The sequence below is a fragment of the Ranitomeya variabilis genome, chromosome 1 (assembly GCF_051348905.1).
Source record: "Ranitomeya variabilis isolate aRanVar5 chromosome 1, aRanVar5.hap1, whole genome shotgun sequence".
NCBI classification, from domain to species: Eukaryota; Metazoa; Chordata; class Amphibia; order Anura; family Dendrobatidae; genus Ranitomeya; species Ranitomeya variabilis.
This window is the reverse complement of record NC_135232.1, coordinates 221,553,835-221,574,881: the sequence shown is the minus strand read 5'-3', so window position 1 is coordinate 221,574,881 and position 21,047 is coordinate 221,553,835. Positions and strand designations below refer to the sequence as shown.

Sequence of the window (21,047 nt, the reverse complement as noted above, 5' to 3'; positions counted from 1 at the left end):
GCTGTGTCCAAAGCGCTGCCGGTTCCTGACCGTGGGAACATACCCTAAAAAAAAAATTGCGTGGGCTCCCGAGTAATTTTCTTAACCAGCAGAGGGAAAGCCGATGGCTGATGTTAATATCCTGGGAAGGAGCCAATAGCCATAAAAGTTCCCAGGCTACTAATATCAGCTCACAGCTGTTTGCTTAGCCTTTACTGGCTAGTTTACAGGGGAACACCAGAAAAAAACAATTGACATGGGGTCCTCCTATAAAATCAAACCAGAAAAGGTTAGGCAGACAGCTGGAGGCTGATATTAATAGCCTGGGAAGGGGTCATGGATATTGGCACCCCCAGGCTAAAAACATCAGCTCTTAGCTGCCCCAGAAATGGCACATCTTATAGATGCGCCAATTCTGGCACTTAGCCTCTCTCTTCCCACTTACCCTGTAGCGTTGGCAAGTGGGGTTCATATTTGTGGGGTTGTTGATACCTTTGTATTGTCGGGTGACATCAAGCCCACGGATTAGTAATAGAGAAGTGTCTATAAGATACCTATCCATTACTAATCCTATAGTTGTATGGTAAATAAAGACACTGCCAGAATACAGTCCTTTATTAATCTTAATTAAACATACTTACTGCAGATTTATATAAAACACTAACAACAACAAAGCATTACATTACTATACAATTGAACTCCCTTTTGACTCGGCATCTTTTTCTCACCCCCTTACAACTGTGTAAGTTTCTAATTTATGTTCATTGTATTTGTGACTTGGAAAACCTGTTCACTGATGACAAACAATTTATGATCTTATGTCAGGATCTCCAGTTTGTATTTCTTCACATGTAATACATTTATTGTTGTTAATGTCTCGATCTGCTTAATAAAAAAACACCATGGATGTGTTAGAAACGTAGACACACAAAAATCACAAATTGCATATTTTTTTTATTTTTAGTACAAAAATATACCAATGTGTCCCTCATTACATCAATCCATCTGTTTAGGAAGCTGTATAAATACTCTAGATAACTTTGTAAAAGGAACATTTTCAACCACACTGAGAAGTTCTATTTTTAGTTTCCTTTTTCCATCATGGATATAACTCTGGAATTCTTCAATGTCCATCTGTAGTGGAAAATGATGTTAAAGTAATAGGAGACGGAAACTTTAAGTGTATTGTATTTGTCACATGAGAGTGAAAACATAGAATAATTAAGTATATCTGTATGGGTTAAAAGCAGGTATTTTCTTTTAATTTGGTAGACGACTTGCGTGACTCTTGAAGTCTATACAAGTTGTTATAAAAAGCAAAAAAACTTTTCTAAATGTAACGTATTAATAATCTTGCACTGATCAGAGTTACCAACTACATTGGATGCAGAGCTGAAATCCTCCAGTATTCCTTGCTGGCTCAATATCTGCACAAAGCCAGTTAATGTAAAAGATGACACCTCCCAGAATGCAGATGACACCAAAAATGTATCATTTCATTTTAAATTCTAATTTCTTTATATGATTATAGAAAATAATGACTTCTATGGTGAAGTACTGAGGGCATGGATTGCGATTTGTGCAGGGAGTGGGCAGAAGTGAACACTATGTATCACCTATGGTGAATCCTGTGTGATCTTCCCCTAGCAGAGGTATTACTCTTTAATGATAAAAGGACTGTTGAGACACAATTCGTCCAGAATAGGAAGTATCAGCTTACTGTGAAACCAACAGGTCAGTGAGAATTGAAAGATTTCAGGAATTATTTTTTAAACATAAAAAACAGAAACATGAAAAAATGTAAAACTCTGCTTTTTTTACTTTTTTTTTTTTTTTATTAATCACCGGTAATTGTAAACATTTAATATAAACAAACTTCTTTTTCTGACAATAGATTTACATCAAGGATGTTTCTGTCTACAGGTATATAACAAACAGAATTGTGAATGCAGCTCTGGAATAGAATACTGACCGTAACTCGGGATCAGTACAAGATTAACAATGTAATTTAAATAGGTTTTCACATGGCATCTAGTGTATAAAGTATAACACGGTGTGACCAGAATTATATATTTTTTTAATAAAAATATTTACTTTTCTACAGTATGTCAGCACCCTCATGTGACAGAGCTTTTTCATTAAGAATTGCCCAATATATGTTCCTTTATTGCAATTTTAGAGGTGTAATATAAAGTGGTGTCACAGCTATTTCAATAAATACATAAACATGACTTTTATGGACTCAACATAACAAATTAGTGAGAACTGAATGAATGAGATGATCCAGATGGCAACAGGAGGCTATCAGGTATCCACTGTATCGGTGATAGAGGTCAGATTGTTGGGTGTCCAACAAAACTGGTCACAAAAACAGTGACACGCGATCCCTTTTGCCCTTCATCTAACCACAGTATAGAAAAGTTTGAAGAAGCAGGTTTGTGCACGCTCCATTCACCTCTATAAGACTATCAGAGACTTTCAATGACAAACAGAATAAATGTTTATAGCTGGAATACTCTGAAAGGGGTTGCCTCATTTTCTCAAAATAAGCAACTTTGTATTTTATCTCTTATTAAAAATCTAATACATTTCCGAGAAATATAGGATTATAAATTTTGTTGTTTATTGCTCATTGCTTAGGTTATTGCCCACCACTGCAGTCTATCGGCAGTTGCCAGTCTCCTAGGCAAGAGGAGCAGCGCTTACAAGCCCTTTGTTACAGAGCCTGCTAGATTTACTGCCCCTCCACCTCCATTGCTGCAGAGACAAAGCTACCCCTGCTTGCAACATGGAAGAGCGCACGTTTGGGGCCAACAACTCAGCCATGTTATTGTTTCAAACAGTAAATCATCAGTGCTTCAGAAGACACAAGATGCAACAACCCCTTTAGTAAAAATGTTTTACAGAAGAAATTGTAAGGAACACACTGTAATATAAGAAATCAATGGATAATGTATAAATGAATAAGAATTGGACTTGAAATTGTTTCTATCATACTGATGTCATGTAAATTATGAATGCAACTCACCCCACATACCCCAATAAGAGAAAAGGAGTGTGTGTGTGTGTGTGTGTGTGTGTGTGTGTGTGTGTGTGTGTGTGTGTGTGTGTGTGTGTGTGTGTGTGTGTGTGGTGTCAAACAAATAGCAGCATATAGGGTGTACTAAATATGCTAATGAAAATTACCAGGACAAGTATTACAGTGTTTTCTCAAAGGAAAATTAAAAAGAAAAACATCTCTGCAATTAAAGTTGTTTTCTTTGAGCCAAAGACAGAAGTGGATTGAGCAGGAAGAAGTTGTTCCTTTATACATTGTTCATTCCTTTTTAATCCATTTCTAGCCTTGGCTTAAAAAAACAAAACAAAACACCCCTGTATCAAAAACTGCCAAGACTATTTTCCAAGAAATGCTGTGTGTAAAACAACTTAACAGACATTGGACATTTTAGAACAATGGTACAAAACTGCAATAATTTACTAAAAAAAATATACACAATTTTTTATAGTGGCTTAAACATGATTACACATATAACTTTTTATGAAATGGTGGTCCCTTAATATTCTGATTGTGACTTTTAGGCTCTAGAAGTTTTCCAAAAAAGACAAAAGAAGTGCAAACTGCAAACGAAGGCTCACCGCGATGTGACTAGGTTGAATCTCAAATCCGTTCATCAAAGATATAGGATTTTTATAGTAAGTACTTGTACATTCATTAGCCCTTGAATCCTCAGGTCCATACTAAAATGTGTGTGATGAATTTTAAGTTCAATAATAAGGCAACAACAGGGAAGAAAACTCAACAAGATCAGCTCGTTCCCTTATTAAGAGCATCACACTGATATGCCCTTGTGTGCACAACATGATCGCGGTATTGACCTGCTTGCCGAATAAGAACCAAGGTGACAGCCGATATGGAATGTTTTGCTGAAGATTTCCAAAGTCAGTGATCCAACTTATTTATGAATGTGAGATAACTTGGAAACAATGTTCTTGTGTGTAAGAATGGTTAATTAAATTTGCATTATTACTCCATAGGTTAAGGGTTTGATCCATAAGTTCCATTATCACCCTGCAATGAAAACCAGTGTGTTTATACACCCATAAAAAGAGAATGACTTATCTGGTATACACAGTCTAAGGACATAATTAGAAAACCACAACATTATACAAAAATGATCTGTTTGAATGTGGGGGAAAAAAACATGCTGCCTGAGCTAGACATCCTTTAAAACTTTAATAAACAAAGTGAATTAAAAAAAAACTTTAGATTTTTACATACTAACTACATTCTTATTTCTGTTTTGCAGATTTTTTTGATACTACAAAAATAAATGTAGTAATAAAAGTCTTACCAATTCCTCATAATCTTCCACATGTTTATATTTCTTTTCTCTGTAATAATGTCTTTTCTTGAAGAAATGAAATATAACAATGTCACACAGAACCGTGGCCTAAAATTAAAAGGCAAGATGAGAATGTTACACTACATTATAGCCTATGATTATTATTATTTATATAGCACCATTGATTCCATGGTGCTGTACATGAGAAGGGGTTACATACAAGTTACAGATATCACTTACAGTAAGCAAACTAACAATTACAGACTGATACAGAGGGGCGAGGACCCTGCCCTTGCGGGCTTACATTATACAGGATGGTGGGGATGGAGACAATAGGTTGGGGGTTGCAGGAGCTCCGGTGTTGGTGAGGCGGTAGCTTCGGTAGTGGTGAGGAGGCAGAAGGGTCAGTGCAGGCTGTAGGTTTCCTGAAGAGGTGGGTTTTCAGGTTCCGTCTGAAGGATCCGAATGTGGTTGATACTCGGACGTGTTGGGGCAAAGAATTCCAGAGGATGGAGGATATTCGGGAGAAGTCTTGGAGGTGGTTCGGTGAGGAGCAAATAAGTGTGGAGGAGAGAAGGAGGTCTTGGGAGGATCGGAGATTACGTGAGGGAAGATATCGGGAGATTAGTTCAGAGATATATGGAGGAGACAGGTTATGGATGGCTTTGTAGGTCAGTATTAGTAATTTGAACTGGATACGCTGAGGGAATCGGAGCCAATTAAGAGATTTGCAGAGGGGGGAAGCGGGGGAGTAGTGAGGAGAGAGATGAATTAGTGATTTAATGATTATTTTCAGTAAATGATAAATGCCACCATATTACATTACAGTGTATTCATCTGATACATTAATTCTGAGTGTGAATATGGTATAGATTCTATTTAGTGTTCATTTCATTGTATCTGTCTGTGGTGAAATGTGTGGGAAGCCTATATGGTTATCACTCAACTCTCTCCAGACTTCCAAATCCCAATTCTGCCTCGTTATCCAGCGATTGTTCCACCACTATTCTGTTTAGTATTCAATTTTGCAAATTAGTTTATTACATTAGAAACCTGTGTTACAATCTGAACCCCAAGAGCTGCATTGTTCATTAGACCAGAGACAGTCAGAAACCAGAAAAAGTTGATTACATTTGTCAAAAACTTGCCAGAATAGGCTTCAAAAACAAAGCTTTTTTGGAAGAGTTTTTGAAGCAGAAACTGAGCGGAAATTCTACAAATCCTCCTCCAAATCACAAAATGCCTCAGTTTCGGCTCCAAAAATGCAGCAAAACGCCTAAGTGTATGGGCACACAATCTATGTTCACATGTTTGTTTTTGCTGCATTTTTTTGTGCAGCCAAAACTTAAAGCTTTTTATCGCTGCTTTTCATTAGCGTTTTTGGGTGCTGCACACAATACATATTTAATAACGCTCCTTTTATTAACCAAAAACATTTTTGCAGCATTTTGCAATGCTTTCTATGGGTGAAAAAATGCTGTAAAAAATTGAAAGAATTGACGTGCGGCAAACTTAACAATTAAATTAAAAACACTGCAGTTCTCAAATTCAGTTAGGAAAAAAAAAACACAACCGTGTGCATGAGATTTCTGAAATCTCATAGCTTCTGCTGTAAAATCGGCTTTTAATTTGCATAAAGAGTGTGAAAAAAAAGCATAAAAAATGCTGCATGTGACCATAGCTTTAAAACTTCCAGGGACTACAAGATCACTTTTACAAAAGAGAAAACCAATATGAGTTATGAGGTACATACACAGTGCTGTTTCTTTAGTGAAGAATCTGCAGCAAACATTTTTATAACTGCACCAGAGTTATGAAGCAGAAAAAAAAAATGTCTATATCTGCTGAGCTCTAACCCTAAACACCACACAGCTACTGCACTGGGAAGTTTGGATTTTTCAGATGTACAGTGAAGAATTACATTTAATAGCGTTTTCTTCATTTTTTACATTGGAGGCTTTTTGATTTCGCATTATTAATGCCCAAACTGAAAGTATGCACCGTATATATTTTTTTACCATGAAAAAAATTAATAAAAAGGAACCAGACATTTGCATAATTTTTTCCCTGGTGTAAATGCCGCCGTTCTACTGAATCAGGAATTGTTTTTCTGTTGTTCCTGTGCATCTCCATTCTTGGAATATGGCCCCCTATTCCCTGTATGCAAATTCAGCCTTTTCAGCTATGTGGAAGTTAACTTATACAACGAACTAGTTTTTATATGCATTTATTTACTTACCACACCAAGTAAAGCCACACCAGATCCAATGTTTATCATTGTTGGAATGATGTCAAACCTCCCTGCCTATGAAGACAAACACAGTGTTGCATCTCAACAACTCAATGATCTGCTGGGCGATATTCAGATTTATGAGTAAACAAATTTTTATTTAGAAAAGTCTTTACAAAGTTATGAGTCTTTGCAATGTACCTCACTATTAGTGATGAGCGAATATACTAGTTACTCGAGATTTCCCGAGCACGCTCGGGTGTCCTCCGAGTATTTTTTCGTGCTCGGAAATTTAGTTTTTATTGCCGCAGCTGAATGATTTACATCTGTTAGCCAGCATAAGTACATGTGGGGATTCCCTAGCAACCAGGCAACCCCCACATGTACTTATGCTGGCTAACAGATGTAAATCATTCAGCTGTGGCAATAAAAACTAAATTTCCGAGCACGAAAAAATACTCGGGAGGACACCCAAGTGTGCTCGGGAAATCTCAAGTAACGAGTATATTCGCTCATCACTACTCACTATCTTATTTTTCTTCCTTTTTCTCAAACTCCATGCAGAAAGTGCTGTTTTATCTGCCTAGTTGATACACATTTAGAAACTGCTCTATACTGCAGCATTAGCCAGAACCCACACTTACAGTAACACTCTCCCTGTGTTTGTCAATAGTGTTTGAATGTAGATTCTTGCTAGAACAGCTGCAGTTCAAAGCAGCTACTAAATGGGCATGAACTAGGCAGTTGTGACAGAACTTTCAGCATGGAGATTAGGAGAAGAGGAAGAAAAATAAGGTAAAAAGTATTTTACAAAGAATCATATCTTCGCAAAGGTTTATAAACGATTAAATAAAACTATTTAATCCTTCATTTTACCACCGTTTATTCACTGTTTCTGTGAGGACTATTTGCACAAGTTGTAACTGTAAGAACTCTACTCAAAAGAGAAAAAGATGAAATATTGATCGTTAATGCAACGCAAATAAGTTTTAGAAGCGGCAGATAATTGCAAGGCAAAACTGTAAAGCTGACTGTACACATCAGGTCAACGTTGGCCGAACCAGATGACCATCTAATAAGTTTGAGGGTTTTCAGACTGACAATAGGTTGTGTCTCCCTCAATTTACGACCACTCTTTGGGTCCGATCACTAATCCACCTAACAGTTGCCTTGTCCATTCCATACTCAGTATCTCACACCATCCTTATTGAAAAAATGACTGTCAAATGCTTTGCTGAAGTCAAGATATATCTACAGCATTTCCCTGATCCACCCAGTCAGTGATTCTGTCATAGAAGGAAATTAAGTTAGTCTGACATGACTTAGTTACCATCCCATGCTGACTCTGGTTAATCACTTCATTCTTATCCAGGTACTTACATACCGTACATTATGTTTAATAATTTGTTCAAAATTCTTTCCTGGTATGGAAGTCAAACTCACTGGCCTATAGTTCCCTGGGTCCACCTTCTTCCCCTGTTTGAAGATAGGAACGACATTTGCTCTTCTCCAGTCTTCTGGAACTTCTCCTGTTCTCCAAGAATTTTCAAAGATTATGGAGAGTGGCTCAAAAATTTCTTCTGCTATCTCCTTCAGTACTCTGGGGTGTAATTCATCTGGACCTGGAGACAATTCATTTATGTTAGCTAAGTGTTTCTTCACTATCTTTCTGTTTATAGATATCCTGGATTCTTCTACTTCTTTAATAGGACAGTGAAGATCAGTTGATGTTACATTTCCTTTCTGAGAGAAAACAGATGCAAAATAGGAATTTAAAAATTCTGCCTTCTCAACATCCTTTCTTACCATTTCATCATTTTCATCCTGTAAAAATCCTATAGCATTTTTGACTTTGCTTTTACTTTTGACATATCCCCAAAATCCTTTTTTTACTGCTTTTTACGTCTCTTGCAAGCCTTAATTCATTGTCAGCTTTAGATAATCTGATTCGTGCCTTGCAGGTTCTGCAGGCAGCATTATATTCTTCTTTAGATATGCCTCCATCTTTCCGTTTGATAAACATTTCTTTCTTCCTTTTTGCATGTGTTTAAGTTCTGTGTTCATCCATCCTGGTTTCCTTAAATGCTTTGCATTCTTTCCTCTTCTTGGAATTGTTAACGATTGTGCTTTGAGAATCTCATTTTTCAAGATTTCCCAACCTTCCAGGACATTTTTGTCCTTAAGGATATCCAGCCATTGGATCCCTCCGATTCTCTTTCTGAGTCCCTTTAAATCTGCCTTTCTGAAATATAACCTTGAAGTCAGAGTCTTCCTCCTCTAGTTATCCAAAATTCTAAAATAGCATGGTCGCTACCTCCTAGGGTCCCAGCTACTCTTACCTCCTCAACCATTTTTTCCCTGTTTATAAGGATTAGATCCAAGGTAGCAGATCCCCTTGTTTTCTCCCCTGCCTTTTGGAAGATAAAGCTGTCAGCAAGAGAGGATAAGAATTTGCTTGACCTGTTAGTTTTACCTGAGAGAGATTCCCAACAAATGTCTGGACAGTTGAAATCTCCCATGACCACTAGGTCATATTTTTTGGAGAACTTAGCCATTTGATGCATAAAGAGTTCATCCATATCTTCAGCTTGCACAGGCGGCCTGTAGTAAATGCCTACAATGGTGTCCTTTCAGTTGTTCTCTCCTTGTATTCTTACCCAAACAGTTTCCACAGAACTCCCAGTCTCTGAAGCTTCAATCTCTGTGCAGATATATGCTTTTCTAACATACAATGCGACACCTCCTCCTCGTTTATCAAGTCTGTTTCTTGCAAATAAGTTGTATCATTCTAGTCTTGTATTCCAATCATGTGTATTGTCCCACCAAGTTTCAGTGATTCCAATGACATTTATTTTCCTGCGTTAGTAGTTCCAATTCTCCTTTTTTGTTGCCCATGGTTTGTGCATTTGTATAGAAACATTTTAGTTTGTGATTGGTTTCTCTTCCTCCAATATTTTTATTATTTAGATTTTTTTTATCTTTGTTCTTCCTTTCCACTTCTAATAGCAGAGTTCTCAATAGTAGTTGTCAGGAGTATGGCTTTTCCTGGCCTTTTGCTTTCCTTTCCACATTTTAACTGAGTGCACCAATCTTTAGTGGCTCCCATCTGCCTTCTCACTGCCTGGCTTGACACACTGGTCTCTATACGCAAATACCATAAATTACAGTATTGTTCAAATAATGCTCTGCATGGCTCAAGAACAGAGCTGAAATTTATGGTTTTTAAGCCATGCATCAGAGGCTAACAGTAAGCTAGATCAAGCAAATGCCTACGAGGACGGTGGCAATTTCCCCTCATTTAATACAGCGCTAAGCAAAGCATGTGGTGACTTATCAGATAAGTATAGGATGACTAAGAAAAAAAATTATATATATTTTTAAAGGCCTTATGCCAATAGAAATTCAGGCTCCTGCTAATTAGAGGGAGTCTTTGAACTAGAGTCTTCACCTAGCTGTTCTCCATAACCCCAACAGGAGCCCAAGCATAATTTTCACTAGAATCTGTCATTCACTTAAGGTGTACCCAATATTAAATATAAATTGGGAAAAAAAAATACAAATCACTCCTTATTCAGCTGAAGATATATATTCCATGTAGCACAGTTAGGAATATTGTGTGCAATTGCAAAATTTGGGGACATTTCTACTCAGTTAAAAAGTATGTATTTTTATATTCAGTCGTTATTACAACTCTGACCTAGGTAATAAAATAAGAAAAAAAAAAAAAAAAAAAGAAAAAAGTTGACATTCAACTTACTGTTCCGAAAACCAGGATATCAAACCGAATTCCATAAATTTTCATGAGTGTTCTTGATTCCACATTGTTGGAATCCTTGTAATATTTGGCAAACCTGAAAATTAGAGAATGGGTGAGATGTTATTCTGCACGTCTCCACAATCACACCAACATGGCCAACAAATGCTAACGGGATTTCTCAGATCACCAACTCTTCTCAGCATCCAGCTAAACAATATTTATCCCAGGATTAAAACTGACATCACCTGCTTGATAAATAGATCAAATGTCAGTTCAGTTTGTTTAGTTCTAGTCACATAAGACACGAGATGTCCTTTCACTTTCATCTTCGGACACCATGTTGGCTTCAGTCGTTACATCTCCATATATTAATGGTAATCCGACATTATGCAGAGGGCTAATATTCCTCATATCATTACAGCATCAAATATTGCTGTAATTAGTGGCATGAGCAGCAGCACCCCCAAAGTTTTGGTGATCATGCCTTGTTTCAAGTGTCAAGGTTGCAGTGTCCTCAAACGTTGCTGCTGCGCATGCCACTAATTACAGCAATATTTGATGCCTTAATGCTATGTGAGGCATATTAATTCTCTTCATAATTTCAGAATACCATTAAAGAGGTTGCCCGCTGTTTTATCACTGCTGACCTAACCTTAGGATAGGTCATCAAAGTCTGATTGGTTGGGATCCGACATCGGGCACCCCACCGATCAGCTGTTCTCGATGTCAGCGTCTGGAAATGCTCAATTGTGGAGCTGCTCAGTCTTCTTCTAGTGGCCACGACTGGGTACTGCATTTCTGCCACCTATTCAAAATCAGTAGAAGGAGGGCGGGCAGTACCCTGCTGCTACCACTATCAGAAAAAGGAGCAGCTCTGCAATTGAGCATCTCTGTCAGACTGATCAGACATTGGGGACCTATCCAAAAGATAGATCATCAATGCTAAAGCAGTGGGCAACCTCCAGCGACAAAACAAATTAGGTTTATTAATTAAGCAAATGCCGCGATTGAATAATTATTGAAGACTACAATATGATGATCATGTGTTTTGCCAGTAATAATGCTGTGATAAACATGGTTTAGCTGGCTTTTAATCATGTCTTACACTGTATTTATTAAACGATAGGGTGTTAGTTTCCCGAGACTAGTTGTCTCACTTGCCCCTGTGGGTGTGATAACATAATTTGCAAGTGCTGTCCTTATTGCCTTTTCTTTGCAAATCTCACACCTACACTTCATTGTGTCTCTGAAGCCGGATATATGCTTTCTGGCTTCGGTAGCTGATCTTTGGCTACTGCGTTGACTTCAGCTGTCTTCTTCACTTCAGGACCAGGAAGCATACACCCAGCTTCACAAACACAATGATATGTAGACAAAAGTCGCTGACAATCTGCACCGAAATAATTGTCAAATGTGACCCTTAAGCTAGAATTGTTAGTGGGAGTAAGAGCTCCTGAATCACACGCTACAGGATTTCTGCTACATGAATCTCCATTTAAGAATGCATTACAAATACCGTATATACTCGAGTATAAGCTGAGATTTTCAGCCCATTTTTTTAGGCTGAAAGTGCCCCTCTCGGCTTATACTCGAGGCATTGTCCCAGGGGGTCGGCGGGGGAGGGGCAGCTGTCAAATCATACTCACCTGCTTCCAGAGTGTCTCTGCATGTCCCTGCTTCTCCGGCCCCTGCAGCTCTTCCTGTGTTCAGCGGTCATGTGGTACGGCTACGGTAATGAATATGGACGTGACTCCACTCCCATAGGTGGAGCGCATATTCATTACTTTAATGAGCGGTACGATGCGACCGCTGAACATAGGAAGAAGCTGCTGGCACCCAGAGACCATTTGTCAGTGAGAAGCTGCCAAAGACCGCGCCGGGAGCAGGTGATTATAACTGGGAGGGCGAGCATTCAGATATTCACCTGTCCGCGTTCCACCACTGCGCGCAGCTCCGCGTCCTCTGGCTGTGACGTTGAGGTCAGAGGGCACGATGATGTGTTTAGTGTGCGTGCTGCAGTCTGCCTGAACAGTCACTGCAGAGAGACAGAAGACAGAGCGGCGCGTGGCGGTGGAACGGGAACAGGTGAATATCGCAGGTGTCCCCGCCTGTTCAGGACAAGAGGTGAGTATATAATTTTTTTTTATCGCAGCAGCATTGCATGGGGCAAATGTTTCTATGGAGCATCTCATGGGGCCATAATCAACCTTTGTGCAGCATTATATGGGGCATATTTTTGTATGAAGCATCTTATGGGGCCCATCATGAACTTTATGGGGCTCCTGATTCAATATGTATATTCAAAACCGCTTAACCTACTAATGTCTCAATTAATTTTACTTTTATTGTTATTTATTGTTATTTTTTACATTTACCAGTAGCTGCTGCATTTCCCACCCTAGGCTTATACTCGAGTCATTAAGTTTTCCCAGTTTTTTGTGGCAAAATTAGGGGTCTCGGATTATGCTCGGGTCGGCTTATACTCGAGTATATACAGTTATATGAAAAAGTTTGGGCACCCTTATTAATCTTAAGCTTAATGTTTTATAAAAATAGTTTTTTTTGCAACAGCTATTTCAGTTTCATATATCTAATAGCTGTTGGACACAGTAATGTTTCTGCCTTGAAATGAGGTTTATTGTACTAACAGAAAATGTGCAGTCTGCATTCAAACAAAATTTGATAGGTGCATAAGTATGGACACCTCACCAGAAAAGTGACATTAATATTTAGTAGATCCTCCTTTTGCAAAAATAACAGCCTCTACTCTATTCCTGTAGCTTTTAATGAGTTCCTGGATCAAGCTATTTTTGACCATTCCTCTTTACAAAACAATTCCAGTTCAGTTAAGTTTGATGGTCGCCGAGTATGGACAGCCCTCTTCAAATGATCCCACAGATGTTCAATGATATTCACGTCTGGGGACTGGGATGGCCATTCCAGAACAGAGTAATTGTTCCTCTGCATGAATGCCTGAGTAGATTTGGAGCGGTGTTTTGGATCATTGTCTTGCTGAAAGATCCATCCCCTGCGTAACTTCAACTTTGATTCATGAACATTATTGTCAAGAATCTGCTGATACTGAGAGGAATCCATGCTTCCCTCAACTTTAACAAGATTCCCAGTGCCGGCATTGGCCACACAGCCCCAAAGCATGATGGAAGAACCTCCACCAAATTTTACTGTGGGTAGCAAGTGTTTTTCTTGGAATGCTGTGTTTTTTTGCCGCCATGCATAACGCCTTTTTGTATGACCAAACAACTCAATCTTGGTTTCATCAGTCCACAGGACCTTCTTCCAAAAAGAAATTGGCTTCTCCAAATGTGCTTTTGCATACCTCAGCCGACTGTTTGTGGCGTGCTTGCAGAAACGGCTTCTTTCGCATCACTCTCCCATACAGCTTCTCCTTGTGCAAAGTGTGTTGTATAGTTGACCGATGCACAGTGACACCATCTGCAGCAAGTTGATGCTGCAGCTTTCTGGAGGTGGTCTGAGGATTGTCCTTGACTGATCTCACCATTCTTCTTCTCTGCCTTTCTGATGTTTTTCTTGGCCTGCCACTTCTGGCCTTAACAAGAACTGAACCTGTGTTCTTCCATTTTCTTACTATGTTCCTCACAGTGAAAATTGACAGGATAAATCTCTGAGACAGCTTTTTGTATCCTTCCCCTGAACAACTATGTTGAATAATCTTTGTTTTCAGATCATTTGACAGTTGTTTTGAGGAGCCCATGATGCCACTCTTCAGAGGAGATTCAAACAGGAGAACTTGCAAGTGGCCACTTTAACTCCTTTCTGCCATTGGACGTACTATTCCGTCCATGTGGGGTGGGCCCTACTTCCCAAGGACGGAATAGTACGTCCAGCACGATCGGCCGCACTCACGGGGGGAGCGAGGACGATCGCGGCCGGGTGTCAGCTCACTATCGCAGCTGACATCCGGCACTATGTGCCAGGAGCGGTCACGGACCGCCCCCGGCACATTAACCCCCGGCACACTGCGATCAAACATGATCGCGGTGTGCCGGCGGTACAGGGAAGCATCGCGCAGGGAGGGGGCTCCCTGCGGGCTTCCCTGAGACCCCCGGAGCAACGCAGTGTGATCGCGTTGCTGCGAGGGTCTCTTACCTCCTATCCCTGCAGGCCCCGGATCCAAAATGGCCGTGGGGCTGCATCCGAGTCCTGCAGGGATTACTTCCGGGTGCAGACCAGGCTCTGGTAAGCCTGCAGCGCTGTCAGTCAGATCGGTGATCTGACAGAGTGCTGTGCCAACTGTCAGATCAACGATCTGTGATGTCCCCCGCTGGGACAAAGTAAAAAAAAAAAATACCACATGTGTAAAAAAAAAGAAAAAAAAAAAATAGAAATGCATTTATGGGAATAATATATCTAAATAATAAAAAAAAAAATCAAACAATAAAAGTACACATATTTAGTATCGCCGCGTCCGTAACAACCCCACCTATAAACCTATATCACTAGTTAACCCCTTCAGTGAACACCGTAAAAAAAAAAAAAAAAAAACGAGGCAAAAAACAACGCTTTATTCTCATACCGCCAAACAAAAAGTGGAATAACACGCGATCAAAAAGACGGATATAAATAACCATGGTACCGCTGCAAACGTCATCTTGTCCCGCAAAAAACGAGCTGCCATACAGCATCATCAGCGAAAAAATAAAAAAGTTATAGTCCTCAGAATAAAGCAATGCCAAAATAATCATTTTTTCTATAAAATAGTTTTTATCGTATAAAAGCGCCAAAACATAAAAAATGATATAAATGAGGTATCGCTGTAATAGTACTGACCCGAAGAATAAAACTGCTTTATCAATTTTACCAAACGCGGAACGGTATAAACGCCTCCCCCAAAAGAAATTCATGAATAGCTGGTTTTTGGTCATTCTGCCTCACAAAAATCGGAATAAAAAGCGATCAAAAAATCTCCCGTGCCCGAACATGTTACCAATAAAAACGTCAACTCGTCCCGCAAAAAACAAGACATCACATGACTCTGTGGACTCAAATATGGAAAAATTATAGCTCTCAAAATGTGGTAACCCAAAAAATATTTTTTGCAATAAAAAGCGTATTTCAGTGTGTGACGGCTGCCAATCATAAAAATCCGCTAAAAAACCCGCTATAAAAGTAAATAAAACCCCCCTTCATCACCCGCTTAATTAGGGAAAAATTACAAAATTTAAAAAATGTATTTATTTCCGGGCTACAGTTAGGGCTGGGGCTACAGCTAGGGCTGGGGCTACAGTTAGGGCTGGGGCTACAGTTAGGGCTGGGGCTACAGTTAGGGCTGGGGCTACAGTTAGGGCTGGGGCTACAGTTAGGGCTGGGGCTACAGTTAGGGCTGGGGCTACAGTTAGGGCTGGGGCTACAGTTAGGGCTGGGGCTACAGTTAGGGCTGGGGCTACAGTTAGAGTTGGGGCTAAATTTAGGGTTAGGGTTTGGATTACATTTACGGTTGGGAATAGGGTTGGGATTAGGGTTAGGGGTGTGTCTGGCTTAGAGGTGTGGTTAGGGTTACCGTTGGGATTAGGCTTAGGGCTGTGTTTGGATAAGTGTTTCAGTAATAATTGGGGGGTTTCCACTGTTTAGGCACATCAGGGGCTCTCCAAATGCGACATGGCGTTTTATCTCAATTTCAGCCAATTCTGCGTTGAAAAAGTAAAACAGTGCTCCTTCCCTTCCGAGCTCTCCCGTGCGCCCAAACAGGGGTTTACCCCAACATATGGGGTATCAGCGTACTCGGAACACATTGGAGAACAACTTTTGGGGTCCAATTTCTCCTGTTACCCTTGGGAAAATACAAAACTGGGGGCTAAAAAATAATTTTTGTGGAAAAAAAATATTTTTTATTTGCACGGCTCTGCGTTATAAACTGTAGTGAAACACTTGGGGGTTCAAAGCTCTCACAACACATCTAGATGAGTTCCTTAGGGGGTCTACTTTCCAAAATGGTGTCACTTGTGTTTTTTTTTTACTGTTTAGGTACATTAGGGGCTCTGCAAACGCAATGTGACGCCTGCAGACCATTCCATCTAAGTCTCCATTCCAAATGGCGCTCCATCCCTTGCGAGCCCTCCCATGCGCCCAAACAGTGGTTCCCCCCACATATGGGGTATCAGCGTACTCAGGACAAATTGGACAACAACTTTTGGGGTCCAATTTCTCCTGTTACCCTTGGGAAAATACAAAACTGGGGGCTAAAAAAATAATTTTGGGGGTAAATTTTTTTTTTTATTATTTTCACGGCTCTGCGTTATAAACTGTAGTGAAACACTTGGGGGTTCCAATCTCTCACAACACATCTAGATGAGTTCCTTAGGGGGTCTACTTTCCAAAATGGTGTCACTGGTGTTTTTTTTTTTACTGTTTAGGTACATTAGGGGCTCTGCAAACGCAATGTGACGCCTGCAGACCATTCCATCTAAGTCTACGTTCACATTAGCGTTCGGCGCCGCAGCGTCGCCGCATGCATCATGCGCCCCTATATTTAACATGGGGGCGCATGGACATGCGTTGTGCTGCGTTTTGCGATGCATGGCCGCAAGCGTTGGGCGCAGAGAACGCAACAAGTTGCATTTTTTTTGCGTCCAACTTTCGGCCAAAAAGGACGCATGCATCGCAAAACGCAGCGTTTTAGCGTGCGTTTTGTTGCGGTTTTGTTTGCGTTGTGCCGCCGACGCTGCGGCGCACAACGCAAATGTGAACGTAGCCTAAGTCTGCATTCCAAATGGCGCTCCACCCTTCCGAGCCCTCCCATGCGCCCAAACAGTGGTTCCCCCCCACATATGGGGTATCAGCGTACTCAGGACAAATTGGACAACAACTTTTGGGGTCCAATTTCTTCTCTTACCCTTGAGAAAATAAAAGATTGGGGGTGAAAAGAATTTTTGTGAAAAAATATGATTTTTTATTTTTACGGTTCTGCATTATAAACTTCTGTGAAGCACTTGGTGGGTCAAAGTGCTCACCACACCTCTAGATAAGTTCCTTAGGGGGTCTACTTTGCAAAATGGTGTCACTTGTTGGGTGTTTCAATGTTTAGGCACATCAGGGGCTCTCCAAACGCAACATAGCGTCCCATCTCAATTCCAGTCAATTTTGCATTGAAAAGTCAAATGGCTCTCCTTCGCTTCCGAGCTCTGTCATGCGCCCAAACAGTGGTTTACCCCCATATATGGGGTATCGGCGTACTCAGGACAAATTGTACAACATCTTTTGGGGTCCATTTTCTCTTGTTACCCTTGGTAAAAAAAACAAATTGGAGCTGAAGTAAATTTTGTGTGAAAAAAAAGTTAAATGTTCATTTTTATTTAAACATTCCAAAAATTCCTGTGAAACACCTGAAGGGTTAATAAACTTCTTGAATGTGGTTTTGAGCACCTTGAGGGGTGCAGTTTTTAGAATGGTGTCACACTTGGGTATTTTCTATCATATAGACCCCTCAAAATGACTTCAAATGAGATGTGGTCCCTAAAAAAAAAAATGGTGTTGTAAAAATGAGAAATTGCTGGTCAAATTTTAACCCTTATAACTCCCTAACAAAAAAATTTTGGTTCCAAAATTGTGCTGATGTAAAGTAGACATGTGGGAAATGTTACTTATTAAGTATTTTGTGTGACATATCACTGTGATTTAATTGCATAAAAATTCAAAGTTGGAAAATTGCAAAATTTTCAAAATTTTCGCCAAATTTCCGTTTTTTTTCACAAATAAACGCAGGTAATATCAAAGAAATTTTACCACTATCATGAAGTACAATATGTCACGAGAAAACAGTGTCAGAATTACCGGGATCCGTTGAAGTGTTCCAGAGTTATAACCTCATAAAGGGACAGTGGTCAGAATTGTAAAAATTGGCCTGGTCATTAACGTGCAAACCACCCTTGGGGGTGAAGGGGTAAGTAGCTTGTCTCATGATTGCATACACCTGGCTATGAAGTTCAAAGCTCAATGAGGTTACAAAACCAAAAAAAGTGCTTTAGTAAGTCAGTAAAAAGTAGTTAGGAGTATTTAAAACAAGAAAATGATAAGGGTGCCCATACTTATGCACCTGTCAAATTTTGTTTGAATGCAGATTGCACACTTTCTGATAGTACAATAAACCTCATTTCAAGGCAGAAACATTACTGTGTCCAACAGTTATTAGATATATGAAACTGAAATAGCTGTTGCAAAAAACCCAATTTTTATAAAACATTAAGCTTAAGATCAATAGGGGTGCCCAAACTTTTTCATATAACTGTATGGTAGTTATATTCTGAAATGAACATCAATTCAGTAATAGAGTTGTTGTGATAACACAAAAATAAATAAAGTGATTTTGGTGCAATTTGCAAATTTTTTTTTTATTTAAAACAACAAAACCTTTATGTTATAAAGAAAGAGTATGAAGAAAAATCTTATACTTTCTAATACTAGCGTGAAAACATTAAGGCCAAGTTCCAAAGCTGCAGTAGCTTGCCGTTTGCCTCCTCCCTCCTTAAAAAAAAAAAAAAAAAAAATGTAAAAGGTATATTACACATATATGTGTGTGTGTGTGTGTGTGTGTGTGTGTGTGTGTGTGTGTGTGTGTGTGTGTGTGTGTGTGTGTGTATGTATGTGCGTGCATATATATATATATAAATAATGTGTTTAATAACCTGTAAGAACCATGGGGTACATGTCTGCATTGCAAAACAGCAGCTACTTTGTTTTCTAAATTTCCTGCAGACAATTTATTAGATAGCACACTTATTTTTGGGACAGGCAACCACAATCCTAAACCATAAGCGGAATTAAAGTTAGGAATCAATTAGGATTAAGGGTTCATTAACACCAGGAAGCTCTTCTTAAACATTACAGGATATGGGCACTAGATTCTGTTATGGGCGTTAATCAAGGGAACTAGTCCGATTGCCGGATGGGGAGTCGGGAAGGAATTTTTCCCCAAATTCTGGAGCCACTAGTGTCTTAAAAAAAAAAAAAATAAAAATGAACATTTAACTTTTTTTCACAAGAAATTAAACTTCAGATTTAATTTGTTTTATTTTACCAAGGATAACAGAAGAAATTGGACCCCAAAAGTTGTTGTGCAATTTGTCCCGAGTACTCTGATACCCCATATGTGGAGGGGAACCACTGTTTGGGTGCATGGCAGAGCTCGGAAGGGAAGGAGCGCCGTTTGACTTTTCAATGCAAAATTGGCTGGAATTGAGATAGGATGCCATGTCGCGTTTGAGAGCCCCTGATGTGCCTAAACAGTGGAAACCCCCCACAAGTGACACCATTTTGGAAAGTAGACCCCCTAAGGAACTTATTTAGATGTGTGGTGAGTAGTTATGAGCGAGTGTACTCGTTGCTCGGGTTTTCCCGAGCACGCTCGGGTGGTCTCCGAGTATTTATGACTGCTTGGAGATTAAGTTTTCATCGCCTCAGCAGCATGATTTACAGCTATTAGCCAGCTTGATTACATGTGGGGATTACCTAGCAACCAGGCAACCCCCACATGTACTCAGCCTGGCTAATAGCTGTAAATCATTGAGCTGCCGTGATGAAAACTTAATCTCTGAACACTAACAAATACTCGGAGGTCACTTGAGCAACAAGTACACTCGCTCATCACTAGTTTTGAGCACTTTGACTGACCAAGTGCTTCACAGAAGTTTATAATGTAGAGTCATAAAAATAAATCATATTTTTTCACAAAAATGATCTTTTAACCCCCAATGCTTCATTTTTCCAAGGGTAACAGGAGAAACTGGACCCCAACAGTGACCCCATTTTGGAAAGAAAACCCCCTAAGGAACTTCTCTAGATGTGTTGTGAGAACTTTGAACCCCCAAGTGTTTCACTACAGTTTATAACTCAGAGCCGTGAAAATAAAAAATCTTTTTTTTACCACAAAAATGATTTTTTTAGCCCCCAAATTTTTATTTTGTTAAGGGTAACAGGAGAAACTGGACCCCAAAAGTTGTTGGCCAATTTGTCCTGAGTATGCTGATACCCCATATGTGGGGGGGAACCACTGTTTGGGCGCATGGGAGGGCTCGGAAGGGAAGGAGCGCCGTTTTGGAATGCAGACTTAGATGGAATGGTCTGCGGGCGTCACGTTGTGTTGCGTTTGCAGAGCCCCTGATGTACCTAAACAGTAGAAACCCCCCATAAGTGACCCCATATTGGAAACTAGACCCCCCGAGGAACGTATCTAGATGTGTTGTGAGAACTTTAAACCCCCAAGTGTTTACTACGGTTTATAACACAAAGCCGTGAAAATAAAAAAAATCTTTTTTTTTTTCCACAAAAATAATTTTTAGCCCCCAGTTTTGTATTTTCCCAAGGGTAAAAGGAGAAATTGGACCACAAAAGTTGTTCTCCAATTTGTCCTGAGTACGGTGATACCCCATATGTGGGGGTAAATCCCTCTTTGGGTGCACGGGAGAGCTCAGAATGGAAGGAGTACTGTTTCACTTTTCCATCGCAGAATTGGCTGGAATTGAGATCGGATGCCATGTCGCGTTTGGAGAGCCCCTGATGTGTCTAAACAGTAGAAGCCCCCCAATTCTAACTCCGACCCCAACCCGAACACACCCCTAACCCTAATCCCAACCCTAACCATAACCACACCCCTAACCCGAACACGCCCCTAACCCTAATCTCAACCCTAACCACAACCCCTAACCCCAACCATAACGCTAACCCTGACACACCCCTAAGCCTAATCCCAACGCTAATCCTAACC

General features: G+C 39.9%; 1 protein-coding gene across 2 annotated transcripts in view; it reads right to left on the bottom strand.

The window, feature by feature from the left end:
* Positions 1–1,818: 1,818 nt before the first annotated feature.
* Positions 1,819–21,047, bottom strand: part of P2RX4 (purinergic receptor P2X 4) — an 82,048-nt gene continuing 62,819 nt past the window's right edge. The window contains exons 9-12 of one of the 2 annotated variants that reach the window (XM_077292931.1): positions 10,310–10,403; positions 6,562–6,627; positions 4,332–4,430; positions 1,819–4,048 (exon numbers count right to left, since the gene is read on the bottom strand). In XM_077292931.1, coding sequence (XP_077149046.1) covers positions 4,016–4,048; positions 4,332–4,430; positions 6,562–6,627; positions 10,310–10,403 — 292 coding nt within the window. In that variant the 3' untranslated portion in view covers positions 1,819–4,015. Of the gene's footprint in view, positions 4,049–4,331; positions 4,431–6,561; positions 6,628–7,827; positions 8,296–10,309; positions 10,404–21,047 lie in introns of those variants that run through there. The other variant, XM_077292928.1, reaches the window with a different exon arrangement.